The 19,677-nt window shown below is 40.0% G+C and overlaps 2 protein-coding genes and 1 long non-coding RNA gene across 8 annotated transcripts in view; 2 read left to right on the forward strand and 1 right to left on the reverse strand.

Annotated features, from left to right (window-relative positions):
- LOC113023063 (calcium-dependent secretion activator 1) overlaps nucleotides 1–19,677 on the forward strand; it is a 359,245-nt gene that overhangs the window by 54,495 nt on the left and 285,073 nt on the right. For all 3 annotated transcript variants that reach the window (XM_080301445.1, XM_080301446.1, XM_026169137.2), the window contains exon 2: nucleotides 17,449–17,562. In XM_080301445.1, coding sequence (XP_080157571.1) covers nucleotides 17,449–17,562 — 114 coding nt within the window. The remainder of the gene's footprint in view (nucleotides 1–17,448; nucleotides 17,563–19,677) is intronic.
- LOC113023069 (uncharacterized) lies at nucleotides 521–4,296 on the reverse strand. 4 transcript variants are annotated; one of them, XM_026169151.2, is made up of 6 exons: nucleotides 2,737–4,296; nucleotides 2,277–2,354; nucleotides 2,038–2,162; nucleotides 1,663–1,762; nucleotides 1,448–1,557; nucleotides 521–1,215 (listed from the first exon to the last, which is right to left on the reverse strand). In XM_026169151.2, exons 2-6 carry the CDS (start codon nucleotides 2,287–2,289, stop codon nucleotides 1,027–1,029), a joined length of 537 nt encoding a protein of 178 aa, XP_026024936.1. In that variant the 5' UTR covers nucleotides 2,290–2,354; nucleotides 2,737–4,296; the 3' UTR covers nucleotides 521–1,026. The 4 variants fall into 4 exon arrangements, 2 of the variants coding, with proteins under 2 accessions (XP_026024936.1, XP_026024935.1); XM_026169150.2 differs by lacking the exon at nucleotides 2,277–2,354; XR_013909358.1 differs by lacking the exons at nucleotides 1,663–1,762; nucleotides 2,277–2,354.
- LOC145428989 (uncharacterized) lies at nucleotides 3,239–4,845 on the forward strand. Its single transcript, XR_013909359.1, has 2 exons — nucleotides 3,239–3,378; nucleotides 4,290–4,845. It is a non-coding gene; the product is annotated as an uncharacterized LOC145428989 (long non-coding RNA).

A 19,677-nucleotide genomic window follows, 5' to 3' on the forward strand; every position in this document is an offset into this window, starting at 1 on the left:
ATACTTGAAACAAGCCAAATATTCTTAAATCTGACAAATTTTTCTTGTTTTGAGCAAAAAAATCTGCCAATGGGGTAAGCAAAAGTTGCTTGACTAGAATTCTTAAAACTAGCAAATTAATCTAACTGCCATATGCCTTTTAACTAGACAAAATTGTCTAAAATGTATGCTTATTTGAAGAAAATGTGACTTATTATAAGTAAAAGACACTTTGATATTTAGAAAATCTGCACCTAAAATGAGTATTATGCTTTCTTGAACAAGCTGTTTTCAAGAATTATTTGCTTACTTTAAGATTCTACACCTTAATTTAGATTTTTCACATTAAAAAAAACACCTTACTATAGGACAAATTTTCTTAAAACTGAATTGTTTCTTTCTTGATTGAGCTAACTATAAGAATTATGTTTCGACTCTGAGAACAATAATCAGCAAAAATTCCTGAGAATAAGACACCATCTCTTCAAAAAGCTACTAAAAATAAGGGAATTCATCTTAAATTAAGACAGCAAAAGCACTCTTAGATTTTGCGCTTTTATTGACACAGCAATGGGTCAGTAACTCACTGAGGTCTGTTCCAGGAGAATCATGCCTAAAATTATACATTTCAGCAGGGTACTGTGTAACATGGCCAATATAAGAAGTGCATATTCCAGATACTCTTAAAATGAATAATAACAGTATAACACACTCATGGCTGGTATCAAAAATAAATTTTGCTGAAGCTTAAAACAATCACTATTTCAAATCCTATATTACATAACATTTTAGAAGAACAAGTTTAACGACCACACAAACAAACATGTGTTTTACATTTGAACAACTTTTCTATAGAAAAAAAAACAACCTCACTGACTAACACTGAGTCTGATAAACAAGGCAGATGGAGTCTGTCATCTGGGAGACTCACTCAATGAATGACTTCCACTCACCAAGCGCCTTCTTGTAAGAGGGGGTTGAATCTCGGTCATGGATGGAGTCTTTGAGTATTTCAGTTTGCAAGACAGACAGCAGCGTGGAAATGCACTATGGATATGTGAGGTGGAGGGCATAGTAATATGCCATCAGATAGAGCAGTTCCTCATTAAGATCCTTCCGGTCAAAAGTGCTCACCGGTGTGGTTCCAACAGCTATCATGCAGTTGCCTTCAGAGACAAGCAGAACTGGACAAGCCAGGGGTCGCTGACGCAGGTAGCCTTCAGGGTCTTCTGAAGTCTACATGACAGAAAAAAAGAGTATTAGAACAAGACTGTAAGAAACACAATTTTTGAGTTGCATTACAGTTTAAAATAGATCAACTTTTTTTGTAGGTTTTATTAACATCAACATGTTATGGGGATCTGAACTTTAAGAATATTTGACTGACTCCACAGTAAAATATATAAAATGAAAACATGAGTAACTGCAAAATTCAACAATATATACACATAGAATATTGCAGCCTTACCTTTAGGACATGGAAAAAAGCCTCACTACAGATGCCCAGCTTCTTAGGTGGTACTGTGCTGGAAGGGAAAAGCATGGGAAGGGCTCTGAACACAGCTGCTGCATGTTCCACTGGTTTGAAAAAAGAAAAATAAGACAGGGCAACACCATTAAACATTGCAAATAATGTAATCTGCAAAGCATAAATGTAGACAAATCAAGATACTGTAGCATTACCTCCATCCAAAGTTTTTGGATGGAGGTAAGTGCTGGGTTCCTCTCTGAAGAAGTCACCATCTCCAGTAGTTGTTAGCGTTTTTTCAGCAGCAGTCTTGTTCTAAAATACAGTGTACATAGGGCTAATTTCACATAAAATTGCACAAGAACTTTAGGTCTCTAAATATGAAAGATAGTACAACAAAATATCAGTAAAGTGTTGAACAATAAAAAATATGTATATTTAATAAATGTGTAGGCCACTTGATTTAAATCAAAACTAAAGAAGATTCTACTGTCTATCTGTTAAGTGAGTATTGGTGGAATTATTTGAAACTGCATAAAACAAGCTGGTGTGTTCTCAGTTTTGTCACACAGCGATAGGACAGAACTTACTTCTTCACATTTGTGCACTGCAAGCCATAGAGCCCGACGCCTGAGGCAATGTTCAGGACCAGGAAACAGATCTTTGATGTCATCTCGTGAAAGTGATGAGAGCAGGTCTTCTCCAACATTTGCTTCTGCAATACGAGTTTCCAATTATCACTACATTGCATTATCCTCATGTGCAAGCCAGCTGACAGCTTTGCTTGGGTAACAGACAGGATACATAGGAAACATAATTTAATATTTACCATTTAAAACCATGACTCTATTCCATTATTCTCCCTCCTCACTGCTCCACAGGTTCTAAATTACCTTCCTCCTATTGACTGGTAAAAGTAATATATTTGTGATACATCAATTAAATGCATGTATACATATAAATGTATTTTTTTTTTTTGCTTCCTGGGCTAAAGTATATAATGAAATAACTTCACTAATAGAAATTTGAAACTCCCACAATTTCTGTAAAACTGGCATTAACTTATGGCACTTTGCACACTTGTTGAATAAATTCACAGACACTGAAACTAATAACTGGACATGAATTCTTTCATAACTTTCTGCACTAGCATATTTAAAAATGCTAATGCAACTAAGCTAACCGCACAGCTAAGCTAAGCTAACAACCGAGTATAGCCTGCCATGCTAGCGACTTAACATGCAACATACCAGAACACAAAACATAGAAAAAACAAAACAGTCACATACCTTTCAGGTTGGCAATTGTTATTTCGTCCAGTTTTTCCATAGCGTGCCTTAATTTCTTCACACTGTACCAACTGTATCGCATCTACACCCAGACCCCAAAATCCTGCAATCCAACCGCTTAGGCACGGAGCTAGAGGCGGGAAGGTGGGCTGTACCAACTCAGGAGTATGGGGTTGTGTACGGAAATGGTTTAGTTCGCTCTTTTATACCTATAAAATGATATATATTTAAATATTTGACTATTTAGTTAGATTATGTTCTGTAAATACTGACGTGTGGGTGCTGTTACTTACTACAGCTGTTATAAGGCACTGAATTAGGATAGCCATTCCTACCCCATAATGGAATAATCCTGGTTATCTTGACTTTATGGGAAAAGTAGTTCACAGACCAGTAAAACAAAATGATTTGGCACTGTGTTATCTACATCGTTTTTGTGGGTCTGACCCTCAAATCCCTACTGAGTCATATTAATTCTGCACATAGCCATAGTCCAGATTTCCGTGAAGATTGTGGCATAGATGGATGTGTCAAAGAATATCGTGTTTACAGCTAATTTTGGTATCACATTCTTCGAACACACTCCGACCACCTTGCCAATGGACGATGCAGCGGATCGATTAGGACACAAAAATCTGTAAGGTGAGACTGACTATATACTTTAATATCTTTGAAAATAATCATATAAAATATTCATGTTAGATGTCTACTTGTGTTTACAGCTTAACAGTAGATATGTTAATGCTTATTCCTTATAATCCACAACAATGCTATCTATTTATAAAGAATATTCTGATAGTGTTTAATTTCTTCTACTAGAGAAAACAACATTTTGTATTTTTTTAAACTTTTGTTTTAAATAAACCGATTGTCATGGTCCGCAGTCTCCTTGGTTGTTTGTGTTTATTAATATTCATTGTGTCAGTTAGTTTCCTAGTTATTTGTTAATTATTTCCAGTGTTTAGGTGTTCTCTGTACCTCCCTTGTCTTCAGTGTATTGTCCCTGGTTCGATATTCGTGTTTATTCCTGTTTTACTTTGATAGTCCCTGCCCTGCATCGGTGTATTCTGTTTTGCTTCCTCCTGGTCTCTTCTCATCTGATTAGTGTCAGCTGTGTTTCGTGCCTGTCTGCCAATTCCTCGTTTCCTTTTGTGTGTGTATATTTAGTGTGTTCTTTGTCGGATCGTCTGTATTCTCTCCTGTGTTATCATCTGTGTTCCCTCCCTGATGTTTTCATGTCTTATGTTCCTTGTTCAAGGTTGTAAGGTTTTTGCAACATTTTCCATGTTTCCTGTGTTCTTTAGTTTAGCTTTCCCATTTTAGGTTTTTGAGGATTTTTCAAGGCTTTTAAACTACAGTTAAGCTGCCAAATAGCAATGAGCATTAAATGAATATCCATTTATTAAACTCAGCTTGAAAACATGCATATTTTAGAGTAAATTATAAAATGCAGTATATTTCTGACATTAAAATTTTTTAGAAATTATCAGTGTACCTTGTATTTAATTTCCTTATCCGCAACTAGTCAATTAATCAACCAATCTCAATTGCAGTTCTAGGAGGGAACCCTCATCAGCAGTGAACAGAAATCTGAGTAACATGTGGGCATACAGGACTGATTCAGTGGTGGAAAGCCAGCCAACAATGATATGATATGAGATTCCATTCCATATTACAGTTTCACACACAAAGATATGACATGTGCGGTCATGAAATATTACCTGGGTGATGTAATTGGACTACACGTGAGCTCAACATATGTTTTATAAAAGGTACACTGCTTTACATGCATGAACTGTATTTTCAGGTTATTGTTTTGGACAGTTTTGTGACAATTTTTAAAATTAAGTTGTTGTTTTCCTATAAATTCTGACAGTTGAATGCGATTTTAGCATTGCCATAGTATAGATATACTGATGCTGATCTATTATTCTGTTTGACATGGCCTAAAGTGAATGAGTTGTGCTGTTTCTGTTTTTCAAATGGGCCTGTATTTCATGTTTACCATGTGCTTTTAGTTCCTGCCTTTGTTCATTTACTGCATATTGTGTCAAACTTGACAGCAATTATATTAAACTTTAGTGTCAATAAATACATTTCTTAAACTGAGCAGCTGTTTAAATGCCCTTACTCTTGAAATGAGAAAAATAATCTTATTTTTATTCTGGAAATTCAACCAAACCATTGTCATGCCTTGTAACTGGTAAATAAAGCTCAAGATGAGCTGAAATATCCTTTTAAGGAAAAGTTAGATATATTTTCCTAGAATAAGCTTTATTTTCTTGTCCAAAACTTGCTTGTTAAGAATATATTTTCTTTTTAGGCAAAAAATAAGAAAAAATGTCCATAAACAAGGTTTTTTTTACTTTCTTGAAAATCGTTTTTTGCAGTGTACTTTCTATTTTAAATTCCCTGAATTTAAAATACTCTCTAGACCCAGTCTAGACCCAGCTGGGGAGCTACCCAGAGCTCTAAACCCACTTAACAAACAAACAAACAAACAAACAAACAAACAAACAAACAAACAAACAAACAAACAAACAAACAAACAAAACAGTATATAAAATCAAAACAGATAAAATCAGAACAGTAGATAAAATCAGTAGTTAATGTAAGTTTTGAAATTTAAGCTTAACAAACAAACAAAACAGTATATAAAATCAAAACAGATAAAATCAGAAATAGATAAGATCAGTAGTTAGTGTAAGTTTTGAAATTTAAGCTTAAAAGTGTGGATTTGGTGCTTTATTCAAATGCAGCTGAGAACAGGTGAGTCTTCAACCTGGATTTAAATAAACTGAGTGTTTCAGCTGATCTGAGGCTTTCTGGGAGTTTGTTCCAGATATAAGGAGCATAAAAGCTGAATGCAGCTTCTCCGTGTCTGGTTCTGACTCTGGGAACTGATAAAAGACCGGATCCAGATGACCTGAGGGATCTGGATGGTTCATACTGGGTCAGGAGGTCACTGATGTATTTTGGTCCTAAACCATTCAGAGCTTTATAGGCCAGCATCAGAACTTTAAAGTCTATCCTCTGACGGACAGGCAGCCAGTGTAAAGACCTCAGAGCTGGACTGATGTGGTCCACTTTTTTGGTCTTAGTGAGGACTCGAGCAGCAGAGTTCTGAATGAGCTGTAGTTGTCTGACTGATTTTTTAGGTAGACCTGTAAAGATGCTGTTACAGTAATCAAGCCTACTAAAAATGAATGCATGGACTAGTTTTTCCAGGTCCTGTTGAGACATCAGATCTTTTATCCTTGATATATTCTTGAGGTGATAGTAAGCTGACTTTGTTATTGTCTTAATGTGTTTTTCTAAGTTTAGGTCTGCATCCATCACTACACCCAAATTTCTCGCCTGGTTTGTGGTTTTTAGATGTATAGATTGAAGTTCTCTGGTGACCTGTAATCGTTTTTCTTTGGCGCCAAAGACTATTACTTCAGTTTTGTTTACTAGGGTCTAATATATATACCCTTACTAGGGTATATATATTAGACTTAATAGTCACTATATACAGTAATTGACTTCTATTCCTTTTACATCAAATTAAAACTTTGGGTGTCAGATAATTATTTATTAAAAGCTAGACATTTTAAATGAGAATAAGAAAGAAAAGTATGTCTTTGTGCCCCCTTTTCCCTGTTCATGCCCTATCGGCCCCCCTGGCTAAACTTTGCTAGATCCGCCCCTGCACAGTTACCAGCATCAGCTACGTAGAAAAAGATCCTGGTGTAGAAAGTAATATTAAATAAATTCTAACAACAGCTTATCAAGCTTAAACGTGCTGCTGTTGTTTATCCACTGGTTTCCTCTTTCTGGTGCAAAGTGGGCCAAAAACAAACAAGAGAGACGGACTCGCGACAGAAAAGCCGATCAGCTGATCATTAAGCAGTTTCATGATTGAAGTAGCAGCAAGAAGAGGCAGTCGCTTGTTAAGCTTAACGCAGGAATGCTTTACAAACATTCAGAGATGGACTTACACACTTGCTTTACTTCTCTCGGGGATAACTTTGTCGGAGATGAAATGCCGGGTTGCTAGCGAAGCTCCACATGCTATCCAGACCACCGACAGGTCCCGCATGCCACAGCCGCTCTATCACGTGATGCATACTGCTCCAACGTGCTAACGTTCTGAGGCGAGTTACGGCCTGTTGCAAGTTTTGTGAGGTGCTTTCGTGATATTTAATGGATCGGATTACATTTTTTATTTTTCTCCGATATCCGATCCAGTAATTTAGGTCAGTATCGGGCCGATACCGATACGTAATATCGGATCGGTCCATCTCTAGTGGCATCTGACTAGGATGCCTCCTGGACTCCTCCTAGGTGAGGTATTTCAGGGGTGTCCTACTGGGAGGAGGGCCCAGTCAGACCCAGGACTCACTGTAGGTGTCCTGTAGGTGTAGTGCACAACACCCTCATTTGATACTCCCCCTGAATGCTCCTCCCCATAGAACCCTCCCTGCATAACTATAGACCAAGTGAGGAGAGAACTGAGGAGGCAACGGCCCAGGAACACAGCAGGCCCAGACGGGGTGTGTTCACAGCTGCTGAAAACAGCTGCTTATCCAACAATAATTGCGACAGACACATTTCAGTAGCATTGCACCCTTGCAGAAAATAAAAAAGTAGCACCACCTGGAGGCTCTCCTAAGGGTTAAAGAGGTTGAGCAAATTATTGTGATTACCTTTAAAGAATGTCATGCATTTGCTAACAAAGTCTCCAGATTTCATGGAAACGACTGCAATTGGATAAATTAACAATTATAAATAGAAATATTTTAACACTTATGTAATATTCCTTACCGATTTTGGATTCCTGAAGTCTTTAACTATAATCCCTAGTGATGTGCGAATCATGAACGAATCGTTCAATACTTGAAAATCACTTTACTGACTCGTGAATCATGATTCACAAGCCCTACTGACTCATTCACTGACTCAACCCTGTTGCTGTTAGAAAACTCATTTCGTTAGTAGAAATGTATCTAGCTTATAATTAAAATTGTGTGGAAAAAAACAACAGCCAGTTTCTTAACAAAAACATTTCTGCTCTGAACTGGAAGAAAAAAACCCTGAGTAGAAGCTCACATCAAGACAACAGCTCCTCGGTTCACAGTAGCATCGCTCTGCTAACATGCTAACAGCACATTGGGGTTACTCCACGTTAACCCTCGTAGCATGAACGAATCACTCACGCACTCACTCACCCCCTCCCTACTGGCTCACTGCTTCTTCTTCTTCTTCTTGTTTGGCAACCAGTGTTAAGGAGCATTTACTAATAAAATAAAATAAAAAATAAATAAATGTTCCCTTAAGAAATCTTAATTTTTTGGCTCTTTTTTGCTCTATAAAAATAGTTGTTTTTCTTTTTTAATCACTTATCTTAGCATTACACTTAAACCCCCACGGATCGCCATTTGGCTTTTTCTACCTTTAAAACCCGGAGAGCAGCCAAATGGCTTTTAGCTAGGCTTTAGCTTCAGCCAAGTGGAAGCTAAATTGGCTAGTCATTCATATGTAAATTGGGTCGTTATCTGGAAATTCTGGAGGGAGGGGAGTGGGGGTGTGTGATTGAGGGCGTGGGGAGCTGCTAAAAGCTGTGCACTTCCTTTTGTGTTTCATCTTGATGCATTCTCAATCATCCAGAGAAATAAATCTCCAAAAGTCACCAACTTGGAGTGTTTCAGTTTGCCATCTTAGGGAGAAATCAACACACATGGGTGTAGGTCCTTTGTTGCTGAGATTTATTGATAAAAACAGTACAAAAAACCAACCATTTGTACACATATTTACAAATAATAATAAAAAGTGAGTGAGTACATTTCAACATTTTCAGCAATCACTCACAATCCTGGCACTGCCATGGTATCTGTAGTCTGCATTTACCACATGTGTATCTTTTGCAGTGAACACATCGCACAGTGGCATGATTGTTCTTGCAATTGTGTTTGACCTGACACGTGGCTCTTTTTCCAGGGCTAGGTGTGGAGGGTTGTGTCCGAAGCAACTGTTCTTTTCTTGCCTTCTTCCCAGCTACATGAGAGCGAGCCAACTCTGCAACTCTTGCAAGCGCCACCAGGAAGTCCACCCGTCTTTCCTTCGTCCCGGTGCATGCTTGATACAGCACATGTGCATTCAGTGCTGCCATGTCAATCATGTTATAAAACACGGCGACTGGCCAGCGCCGTGTTCCTTTGCGGACAGTGTACTCCCGAACCATCTGGTCCATCACATCCACGCCACACTTTGTTTTGTTGTAAAGGGTGACAGTGTTTGGCTTCCTTTTGGTGGTGTTATCAGTCTGAACCACGCTGTGCATGCTGCTAAGAATATAGACTGTCTTCTTCCGTTTGGCCGCATACGCCGTCAGCGTGGCAGCAGAGGTTGAAAACACCTAAGAAATAAGATAAAGTGTTATTTCCATAGCCCTTTTACACACAATGAAACACATAAACATAGAACCACAAAAGACCTGTAACATACCTGAGTGGTGAATTCATTGCGATCTGTCTGTCTAGTGGATTGAGGAATTTCCCTGCGAATCCTGTTGACTGTGCCGAGGATGGTGGTTTTCCGTCTAAGAAGTTTTTGTGCAAGTGAAAGCGATGTGAAAAAATTGTCCGTGGTAACATTTCTGCCCTTGTCTAGGAATGGTTCCATCAGCCTCATTACTACATTTTCAGAAAGTCTCTCCCCAGTGGGACGATTGGGGTCCTTGCCAAGATATGGGAAGACATTGCAAATGTACTTGGATTTTAGGTCGCAAGCCACCCAAAACAAAGCCATACCTGTGTCCGCTTGGGGTGGGATGTAGACCGCCATGGCGATGACCGAGGTGAACTCACGGGGCAGATACAAAGGGCGGCACTTAATGCTCAGGAACTCCAGATGTGGCGAGCAGCCGCTGGAGCGAGTAGAAATGGTCCTGGCATCACACCACTTTCTGTTTATCATGAAACACACTCCTCCACCTTTGGTTTTGTTCGACTCTGCAAAAAATAAGTAAAAAACAAGAAAAGTGGATAGTCGGAGCGGAGCGGTCAGGAAGGCGTCTGGACGTGGCCGTGCCATCTTTGTTCTTTATGCATCTTTGCGCCATCCCTTCCTCTAACCGTGGTCCAATGCACGCTATCCACCCATCCGAGCTGAAAGACATCCAGAGTGACAAGCGAGTGTGTGGAACATTTATTCAGCCATGTCTCTGTAAGGCATGTAGCTACACTGCCAGTACTCCCACTATAGTTTAGTCAGGACCGTTTGCTTTTCCATCTGACATTTCCCATAGTAACAGATGGTTTGTACCATTTTTTTTAACGCTCCCAACGCTTTACTCCAGTTTTGCAGTCCCAAGTGGTGCAGAGAACAACAACTGAGTTATTTTAAAGTTTTAAAATGCCCAAAGAGCAAAAAATTAAATACAATTGGGCAACCATAGTCAAAAAGTTGATACTTAACAATGTACCAAGGAACTACCAATAGAAACACTTAAAAACATTAAAAAGCACAGTGGAGCTGCTATAATGTAGCTGATATTTTTTTTTACCACTCACACGGTGCACATGGCAAAAAACAAACAAAGTACTGTAATTTGTCATGGTCCCTGTGCCTCCCCGGCCAGCCCAGTGTGGCCACAAGTGTTTGTTGTTTTTCTCTCGCTCTCTCTCTCCTACCTGTCTGCCTGGGCGGAGCTCTGATTGGGCTCCTGCCCTTGGCCCACGCACCTGCAGCTGATCTCGAGCGAATTGCAGTTCTCTGGCTCTTAAGGCTGGGGCTCTGAGCTATTCGTCGCTGGAATATTGAGTAACTCTCGTTAGTATTGCCTGGCTTCCTTGCGATTCTACTGTTCCCGTGTTTGCCTTCGACTTACCCTCGTCTGTGTAAACAGGTTTACCTGGATCAGCCCTTTTGTGACCCCTGGACCCCGTGAGTAGGAGAGTGAGCTGAGCTGCTTGTGTGGAGACTGTTTGGACAGGGAGCAGAGCGAGTGCGAAGAAGTGTCTCCCCAGCCTATTGATCCCCGGGACCCTGGTGTTTCCCCCCTCCCTTCACGTGTATATAGCGCACCAGTGTGATTAATAAAGTGTCGTTGAACTGTGCTACCTCAGTCTGCGCCTGAGTCCGTTCCACCCCCGTGACAGTAATTAGTACTATAAGCAGAAGATTTTGCCAAATTTCCAGGAAAACCCCGTCAGGTGTTGCGTTTTCAGTTTCACCCCAGATCTTTTTATTCCTCAGGCCTCCAGAGGCGACACCGGAACTCAGTAGTTATTTCACAAAACCTTTATTCATCTTCAGTTACGCATGCACCTTCTAGAAGGGGAGATGTACAGGGCTCTCTGCAGATCTCAACTTCTTTGTCTGTTACAACCAGTTTTATAGAAGCAAACCCTGCATCATAAAACCCACATGGTGTGTTGTAAACCCAAAACACTGTGTTTGTGTATGTATGTGTGAGCACGTGAGTGCCTGCGTATGCGCATACCTGTGTGTGCGTATGTGTGCGTGTGAGTGTGTGTGTCGTAACAGTTAAAGCACTGTGTGTGTGTCTCTGTATATGTGACTTCCTGCTGGTCATAAAAAGTTCATCTCCCCTCACCCAAGCTACACCAAACTCCTCTACAAAACATGGTTACCAGGTCACAAGCACTGAGACCCCCACTCTACTTCCATTTGGCAGTTTCCACTGGGCCATTGGCCTCTTGTTGTCTTACTTTTACAGCTAAGCATGTGGAGGGTCTCCTGCAAACTTGTGACAGTTGTGACAGTTATGAGCCTTTATTACATTCAGGGACAAAGGTAACAGACTTCTCCTCTCTTTCCTATCTGTTCCATACAGTCCTAGCATCCTCCAACTGTAGCTTCCGGTCTCCTTTTATGACAGGCAGACCTCCATTGTCAATAAATTCCTCTCCCTCAACACAATTACACACACTCTCAGGGCTACAGCTAAACCAAACTAAAACACAGACATTCACAAATCCTTTCCTATTCCTCTGATATACAGCTGGACCCCCTCATCTAAGCAAATTTAAGTACATTATATTCTAATAATTGTTTTCTTGTACTCACACAGAGGGCCCGGTGGCGCCAGTGTCCGGCAGCCTCGCCTCTGTCAGTGCGCCCCAGGGCAGCTGTGGCTACAACGTAGCTTGCCATTGCCAGTGTGTGAATGTGTGTGTGAATGGGCGAATGACTGAATGTAGAGTAAAGCGCTATACAAATCGATTTACCATTTACCATTTAAAAAGACACAAAAAAAGAAGCGAATAAGGTCATGTTATGCCACAGTTTTGTATACCTCATTGCCTCAAATTGGGTGAATGTGATCAGAAAACTATCTGTGTATTGTTGGCGAGTTGAGTTCCCTGCATTAAATATACCTTCACAGGCTCTCAGAAGTCAAACATATGTACAATGTGATATGATCAGGATGTTTTTCTGTTTGTGCCAGGTGTAATAATACAAACATGTGCCATGGAACAAGTATTAGGAAGACTTTGGAATCAACAAGCAGAAAAAACATTTGAACTTTCTCTGTATCATAAGTGGCATATATTTAAGGCGTGGGTTTAATAAATGCTAAATGAACTGGCTCTTATATAGCACTTCTTCTGCTCTACCTGAGCAGTCTATCAAAGCCCTTCATCCATTCACACTGTCACCTTTTTTAATGCTTAAGTGCTTTCTGTCTAACATTCACACTCTGGTGAAGAACAAATTGGGGTTGGTACTTGGCATACATGATTTTCTCATACATCAAAAGGGAAGTAAGATAATTAGTGCTTATTATTTTTAAGATTTGTTGGCTAAACCAAAGATTGGAGTAAGATGTGAATGCTTGTCTTTGGTGTGAGTGTCAATGATTCAGCTATCTACTCTATTCATTTTCATGCTGGATATTTCTAGCACATATATAGGGGAGTTTTTTATGCCAGAATTCAGTATTACTTCCCACATGGAGACTGTACAAGCTTGCTGATTTGGTGTCTTCCTTTCCTTTCCCCAGTAATTTCGTCAGTAGGTTTGGAAGGAAAAATAGTTGCACAAAAATCATTGATGTAACACTAAATTAGTCGCTCTCTATGCAGAAAGGCAATTCTGTACAATTCTGCACAGTATGCGTTTACATGTCTGCCTGATGTCATATCTCAAAATATCTGTGTATCAGTGTAAAGCTGCTGGAACTATGAAAGACTAAACTATAGTCTGTGCATTGGCTGCTTACAACTATCTGACCTCTTATTTAACAGTATCTTATCATGCACTACTGTCTTAAGGATAAGACACAGCTGGTTTTACTGTAATTCGTATGAACTTTGACCCCTAATAAGGAAGCTGTAATCGCATACTGCTTCCTCTGCCGCAGTGACCATGGTAACCGTTACCAAGGGAGTAGACTATGGAATTTTCCAGCACAGACAGAGCCTCTTATTGGTCTTTTCATTGGAGTGGTCATATCTCAGGCAGAAACAGGAGAAATTATGACCATATTTCAAATCTGGCCATATAATGAATTGCCATTACTGATCTTTAATTGTCATCTAACTCTTCACAAGATACAGTAGAATGAGTTTTTGAGAAATATTAATAGAAATTTCAAATTTGCTGGCTTGTAGGCATACAATGTCAAGCAATTCAAGTTTAAATAAACACTTTAAACAAGGCTACTGAGAGCTATGGGAAATTTTAGGTACCACTGGGCACTTATAGAAGATTCTAGAAGATTTGTAGAAGTATTATTAATATTTAATGTCAACAATGCTGCCTTTCTTTTCTTGTTCTCATCATGTCTGTGTTTGTGGAGATTTAAACATAGACTTATTCAAACAACAGTACATACAAAGTACAGCCTGGGACGGTGTCCAATCAATTCTTCTTAATGACATCAGTGCTGATTTACCCATTTTTGCAGGTTTCTTAGATCCAATCTGCCAAACTGCTCATCTCACAGAAGACAAAAGGGAAGAACCCTGTATCTCTTCTTCACTGATTCTCCACCTTCTGCTACTGGATGTCACATCTTCTGAGATGACATCTAAACATCCAATCACATTATTAACATCTAATCACCTGACCACTTTATCATCGTTTCGCTATCTATCTGACTTACATGATTTACCACAAAGTTAAAACTCTATAATCACTTAAGAAAAATTCTATCACATATGGATATAATTCGTTTCATGTTCCATTCAGTTTATGTAATTCTACCTCAATTACATTTGTCTTTAGCACATTCTCACATGAACATTCATTCTAACATAATTACTTTCTAATTCAAATAAAGAGGAATAATTTTTTTTACTTTTTAAAACTCTGTGTTTGTCAGTCACCATTTATTCAATGCAATTTCCTTTTATTAATCATTATATTTAAATAGTCAGACATTCAGTGGCTCCTGTGTGTCGCTTTCACCCCCACTCTGCACCACACACACCTACACACCAAGGTCAGACTCTGCACAGGCTCTCATATTGCATAGATTGTCATGATCCTGGGTCTTTTTGACCCAGCGTTTTGTGTTTTCTGTTATTGTGATTTTGATTCTGTTCTTCCTCTGTTTAGTGTTTATTCGGTTCTGCCCATGTATTCCTGTGTTAAGTCCGTGTTTCTTAGTCCGTGTCCTTGCATGTGTAAGTTCCTGTTTTATTGTGAAGGTCTCTGTCTTATGTCAGTGTGTTCTGTTTACGTTTCCCCTGCCTCGTCAGCTGTGATGTCTTCCAGGTGTGTTTCCCTCCTTTTTCCCATCCCCTGATTCCTGGCGTGTGTATTTATAGTGTGTGTTACCTCGGCCTTGTTGCTGGTTCGTCTGTGTTATTTGGTGTTTTCGTGTCTGTGAATCTCCTGCCGTCTTCCTGTGAGTTCTCCCCGCAAAGTACTCTCATTTGTGTTCTGGGCCCTATTTCAGGAAGCCGGTTTAGAAAACTCAGAGTGAAAAACGATACTCAGGGTTGAGTAACCCCGAACTGTCCAACTCGGAATATTCGGTTTCAGAAAGGCTGATAACAATTAGTTCAGTCAACGCGGAGTTGCTTTAACCCCAAGTTAAACGCGCGCACGAGGATACATAAAGCCCTGATTAGTGGAGCACAGATTAAGCGAGTCACCATGGAGACGGAGGGAAAGAAGGCGCGGTCAATGTATTTCACAGCGCTTGAGGCTGAAATTCTGATGGCAGTATATGCTGATAACATGCAAATTCCGCGGAAAAAAAGTAACACAGGCTCAGCTGCAAAAGAAAGGGAGCATGCATGGCAAAACATAGCCGACAGAGTCAATGCGTGAGTGTTAATTTAAACATTGATCTAGGGATTTCCACCCATTTAACACGTTATTTTATTATATTTTATTTTATTTTTTATTTCATACATTTGATTTTGTGATGTGATGTGAGCTCAGGTGCAACCCAACAGGCCCCAAACGTTCCTGGCAGCAAGTAAAAATGAAATATAAAAATATAGTCCAAACAGGTAAGGTGTAATTGTATTATGAGCCATAGTGCTTGGTCTGTTTGTCCGATGTAAATCAATTGCAGTTAGAGGCTACATTAATTTCCCCTCTGTAAGCACTTATTGAAATTATCTGAGCACATTACAAGTACATATTTGCTTACTCTGTATGCTCAAATGTGACCCGTTATAGCCAACAGAAAAAAAGCGGAGGCCCGAAAAACAGGTGGAGGTCCTCCACCACCACCACTCACAGAGGCTGAGCAGTTGGCTTCCACATTTGTGATAATGTTGGCAGCATCACATATGATCTTCACAGTGCAGAGAACACAAATTAGCATCCATTACTATAATGAAATAATTTGTTAGTTTGAAATGCTACAGGGAACTATGTACCTGTACATTAATGCTGTGGAAAGACTTCCTGTTCACATAGTCTCCTTCATTTACTGAAGGAGCAATGATTGGAATGTGAGTGCCATCTGTACAGCCAATCACGCCTGGGAACCGTGAATATAAATGTAAGATTTAAGTAGTAGTTCAAGTATCACCACATCATGGATTAAGTTTCGTTCATCCTGATACCTGCAATTTTGTGGCATCCCTCTTTGATAAATCTTGTGGGTCTATGACCGGGGAACACCACAAACGAGTACAGGAGACGTTTCAGTGCAACTGTAACATTCCTGACTGCCCGACAGACGGTAGCCTTGGAAACGTGCTCAGCGTCACCAATATTATACAGAAAGCTCCCGTTTGCAAAAAACCGAAGTGCAATACAAATAATATGTACAGAACTGAGAGGATGTCCGCGATGTGTCACATGAGCAATATTAGGCCTGAGGATGTTATTCAAATAAATTATAGATTGTGCTGAAAAACGGTAACGTTCACACAGGAAATCATCAGGAAATGATAAAATGTCCAAACTCGCTCTAATCACTCTCTCCCGGCGGAGAGCTCTGCGGAGAATTTGGGCTTCAACATCTACTGGCTCTTCAAGGAAGGAGCACGCCATGTCTGACACTTCCTACAGTCAGGTTTCCGACAAAGAGGCGGAGAAGGTCAGGGTTAGTTGAAGTAAACCTGCTAGGGGGCAGGTTAGCTTCATGGAGTGTGTCGTCATAGTAACTCACTCAGAATTAATCTAAACTCGCTTTGTGAAACCGAAAACCCAGAGTTTTCGTTAACTCAGGGTATACTTACTCAGAGTTTGCACTAAACTGGCTTCCTGAAATAGGGCCCTGGTTTTGTGATTTAAGTTCTAGTTTTCCCAGTTTAGAGTATTTTCAGTTCTGTTCTCGCCACCTTTTCTTTTGTGTTGTACTTCATCCCTTTGATTAATAAAGCTCGCTCACTACTACGCAGTCTGCATCTTGGGTCCATTTATATTCACACACGGCCTGCCTCGGCACCCCATGACATAGATAATATTTTCTTATCTATTATACGTGTTAAACTTACACCTATTCATTTTTAGTATACATGATTATATTCTGATTAGAATGAAGGATAATTAACTATCAGCAAAATCACATATGAATTATGGTTCTGTCTTCAACCATTAATACTCCTTCCTTCATTTAAAATCATGTTTGCTTGGATTGGCAACAGCATTATTAAATGCTTCATTATTAGCAAATAGGGGAAAGCTCTGTTTCAGCACTGTAATTATTTTCAATCACATAAGGCTGGATGTTGAGATCTTTTACCTCCTCTCAGCCGTGAGGACAAAGACAGTGGGGGACTTTAGTTTCTCTAAACCTCACATCACCTGACAAACCACGACCTGGATCTTGTTTCAGGGACTCTTATGTATTTTTGTATCTAAGCAGTGACAAACTTTTTTGATGATAGTTTGTCTGGTTTAGTGTAAAGCGTGCGCCTACCTTTGTGTACCAGAAGGATGACAAGGTTGTTGCCCTTGTTCTTACTGATAATCCAAAAATGAAATTATATCATATCTTCCTTGGAACTGGAAAAACTATTTTTAGTTGTATAGAAAATTAATTTCTAGCAGACATTGTTTCTTGATTTGGAAAAAGTCTTCCATTTTACTCTATTTTGACAGTATTTTGGTAGCATGTTTAGTGTCATAGAAGCTGGAGTTTTTTTCAGTATGCTGTTGACTGTAGCAACCAATTCAAGTTTAATCATAAGGTTTAGTTTATCTGCAATTGATACGTTGTAAAATTGTGTGCTTTTTCACTAACAACAACAACATCCTATTATTTCTTTTGTTTATTAATGTCTTCCACAGATCAGTAAGCAGCAGCTACAGACAGTAAAGGAGCGTTTCCAGGCGTTTCTTAATGGAGAAACTCAGATTGTAGCTGATGAGGCCTTCATCAATGCTGTACAGAGCTACTATGAGGTAAGTTGCCCTGTTTGATTTAGATTAGTTGGCTTGAAAAAAATATTTAATGTAATTATGCATCAACTGAATCATTCCAATAGTGTGCTTATGAAAACTGCTGTGTCTGAGAGGCCACACTCCACCTTTTGTAGCTGACCTCTTGTCTTCTTGTTGAAGAAAAAACATTCACATATATTTCAGTTAATTAGTCAATTATGTTACGTAATATTTTCTCTTCACTTTTTCCTCTTTATAACTGTGTGCCAATTACAATATACTCAATTTAACTTTTTTTTAAAAATTTTTATAAATCATACATGTTAAAGTCAGTGATTCTTTTAGATTTGTGGCTACTTAGTGTCACACACACACACACTTTTTCAATCCCACTATTCTTGACATCTGAGCCGTCTTCCCATATTTGAGAATATTATGTTATTCATCCTGGAACATGACTCTGACACCCACTACCTCGTCATCACTTGTTCTGTTCCTCATGGAGCCTAAGGGTGTAGCACTTAAGGTGTAGCATCAGTGGCATCTACAGTTGATGAAATAATTATTTGATCCCGTGGTGAATTTGTAAGTTTGCTCGCTTAGACAGAAATGAGCAGTCTTTCATTTTTATGGTAGTTTCATTTTAACAGAGAGAGACAGAATAACAAAAACCAAGAAAAACACCCGACATTATATAAAATTTCTGAACTGATTTGCATGCACTGAGTGATAAAAGTATTTGACCCCTTAAATTCTGGCTCCCATAGAATGATTCTGTGTCCATATGACACAGATTACAATCAGTTGATCAATTACAGATTATTCTCATGTGTATAAAACATACCTGTCCACAGAATCAATTTCTTTCATTCCAACCTCTCCACAACTATGGGAAAGATCTATGAGCTGTGAAAGAACAGCGGGGGCAAGATGGTATACCTGCACAAGGCCAGTATGGGTTACAAAACCACTGGAATCTTGGTGAGAAGGTGATAACTGTTATTCATTGCAGTTATGGAATAAATTTAATATGAACATAAATCACGCTCGCCCCTCTGTGAATAGCTACCTTATCATGGTGGAAGGGTTTGTGTGTCCCAGAGATCGCAGGGGCTATGTTGTTTTGAGGCTTTTGCCCCCTGATAGGGTCTCTCATGGCAAATTGGTCCTGGGTCAGGGACCAGGCAATGAGCGATTCAAAAGAACTCTATGAGTTTACAATTAAGGGAACAGTTCACCCTGCCTGGGATAGGGTTACCAGGGCCCTGCTCTGGAGGAAGGCCCAGGGAGGGTCCCCGAGGGCAGGCTTTTGGTGGCCAGTCCTTAGTCCATGGAGTGCTGGGCACAGCACGAAAAAAGGATATATGGCCATCCTCCTGTATGCCCACCACCCGCAGGAGGCACTGTAGAGGTCGGGTGCAATGTGTGCCGGGCAGCAGCAAGGAGCAGAGGCCCTGGCGGAGTGATCCCCGGCTACCAAGACTAGCAACTGGGACATGGAATGTCACCTCTCGGGTGGGAAAGGAGCCTGAGTTATTGCGTGAGGGACCACAGTCACCAATAACACTACTGGTAACACACTAGGCCATAATAAATGGACTGGTTCTTATAAAGTGCTTTTCTTTATACAATTTGCCCCATTCACCCATTCATTCGCTTCCGCTTATCCTTTTTCAGGGTCGCGGGGGGCGCTGGAGGCAGGGTACACCCTGGACAGGTCGCCAGTCTGTCGCAGGGCCAACATACAGGGACAGACAACCATTCGCACTCACATTCATTCGCACATTCACACCTAGTGACAATTTGGATTATCCAATTAACCTATCCCCACTAAGTGCATGTCTTTGGACGGTGGGAGGAAGCCGGAGTACCCGGAGGGAACCCACGCAAACACGGGGAGAACATGCAAACTCCACACAGAAAGACCCCGGCCTGATGTTGGAATTGAACTCAGGACCTTCTTGCTGTGCGGCAACAGTGCTAACCACCGTGCCACCGTGCTGCCCTCCATTCATACCCATTCACAGAAATACTTTTTTTCTATGCTCTTTGTATGTAAGTGCTTTCTATCTAACATACACACATCCATACTCCAATGGATGCATCAGAGAGCAACTTGTGGTTAGTATCTTACCC

This window comes from Astatotilapia calliptera, chromosome 5 (genome assembly GCF_964374335.1).
Source record: "Astatotilapia calliptera chromosome 5, fAstCal68.1, whole genome shotgun sequence".
NCBI lineage: Eukaryota > Metazoa > Chordata > Actinopteri > Cichliformes > Cichlidae > Astatotilapia > Astatotilapia calliptera.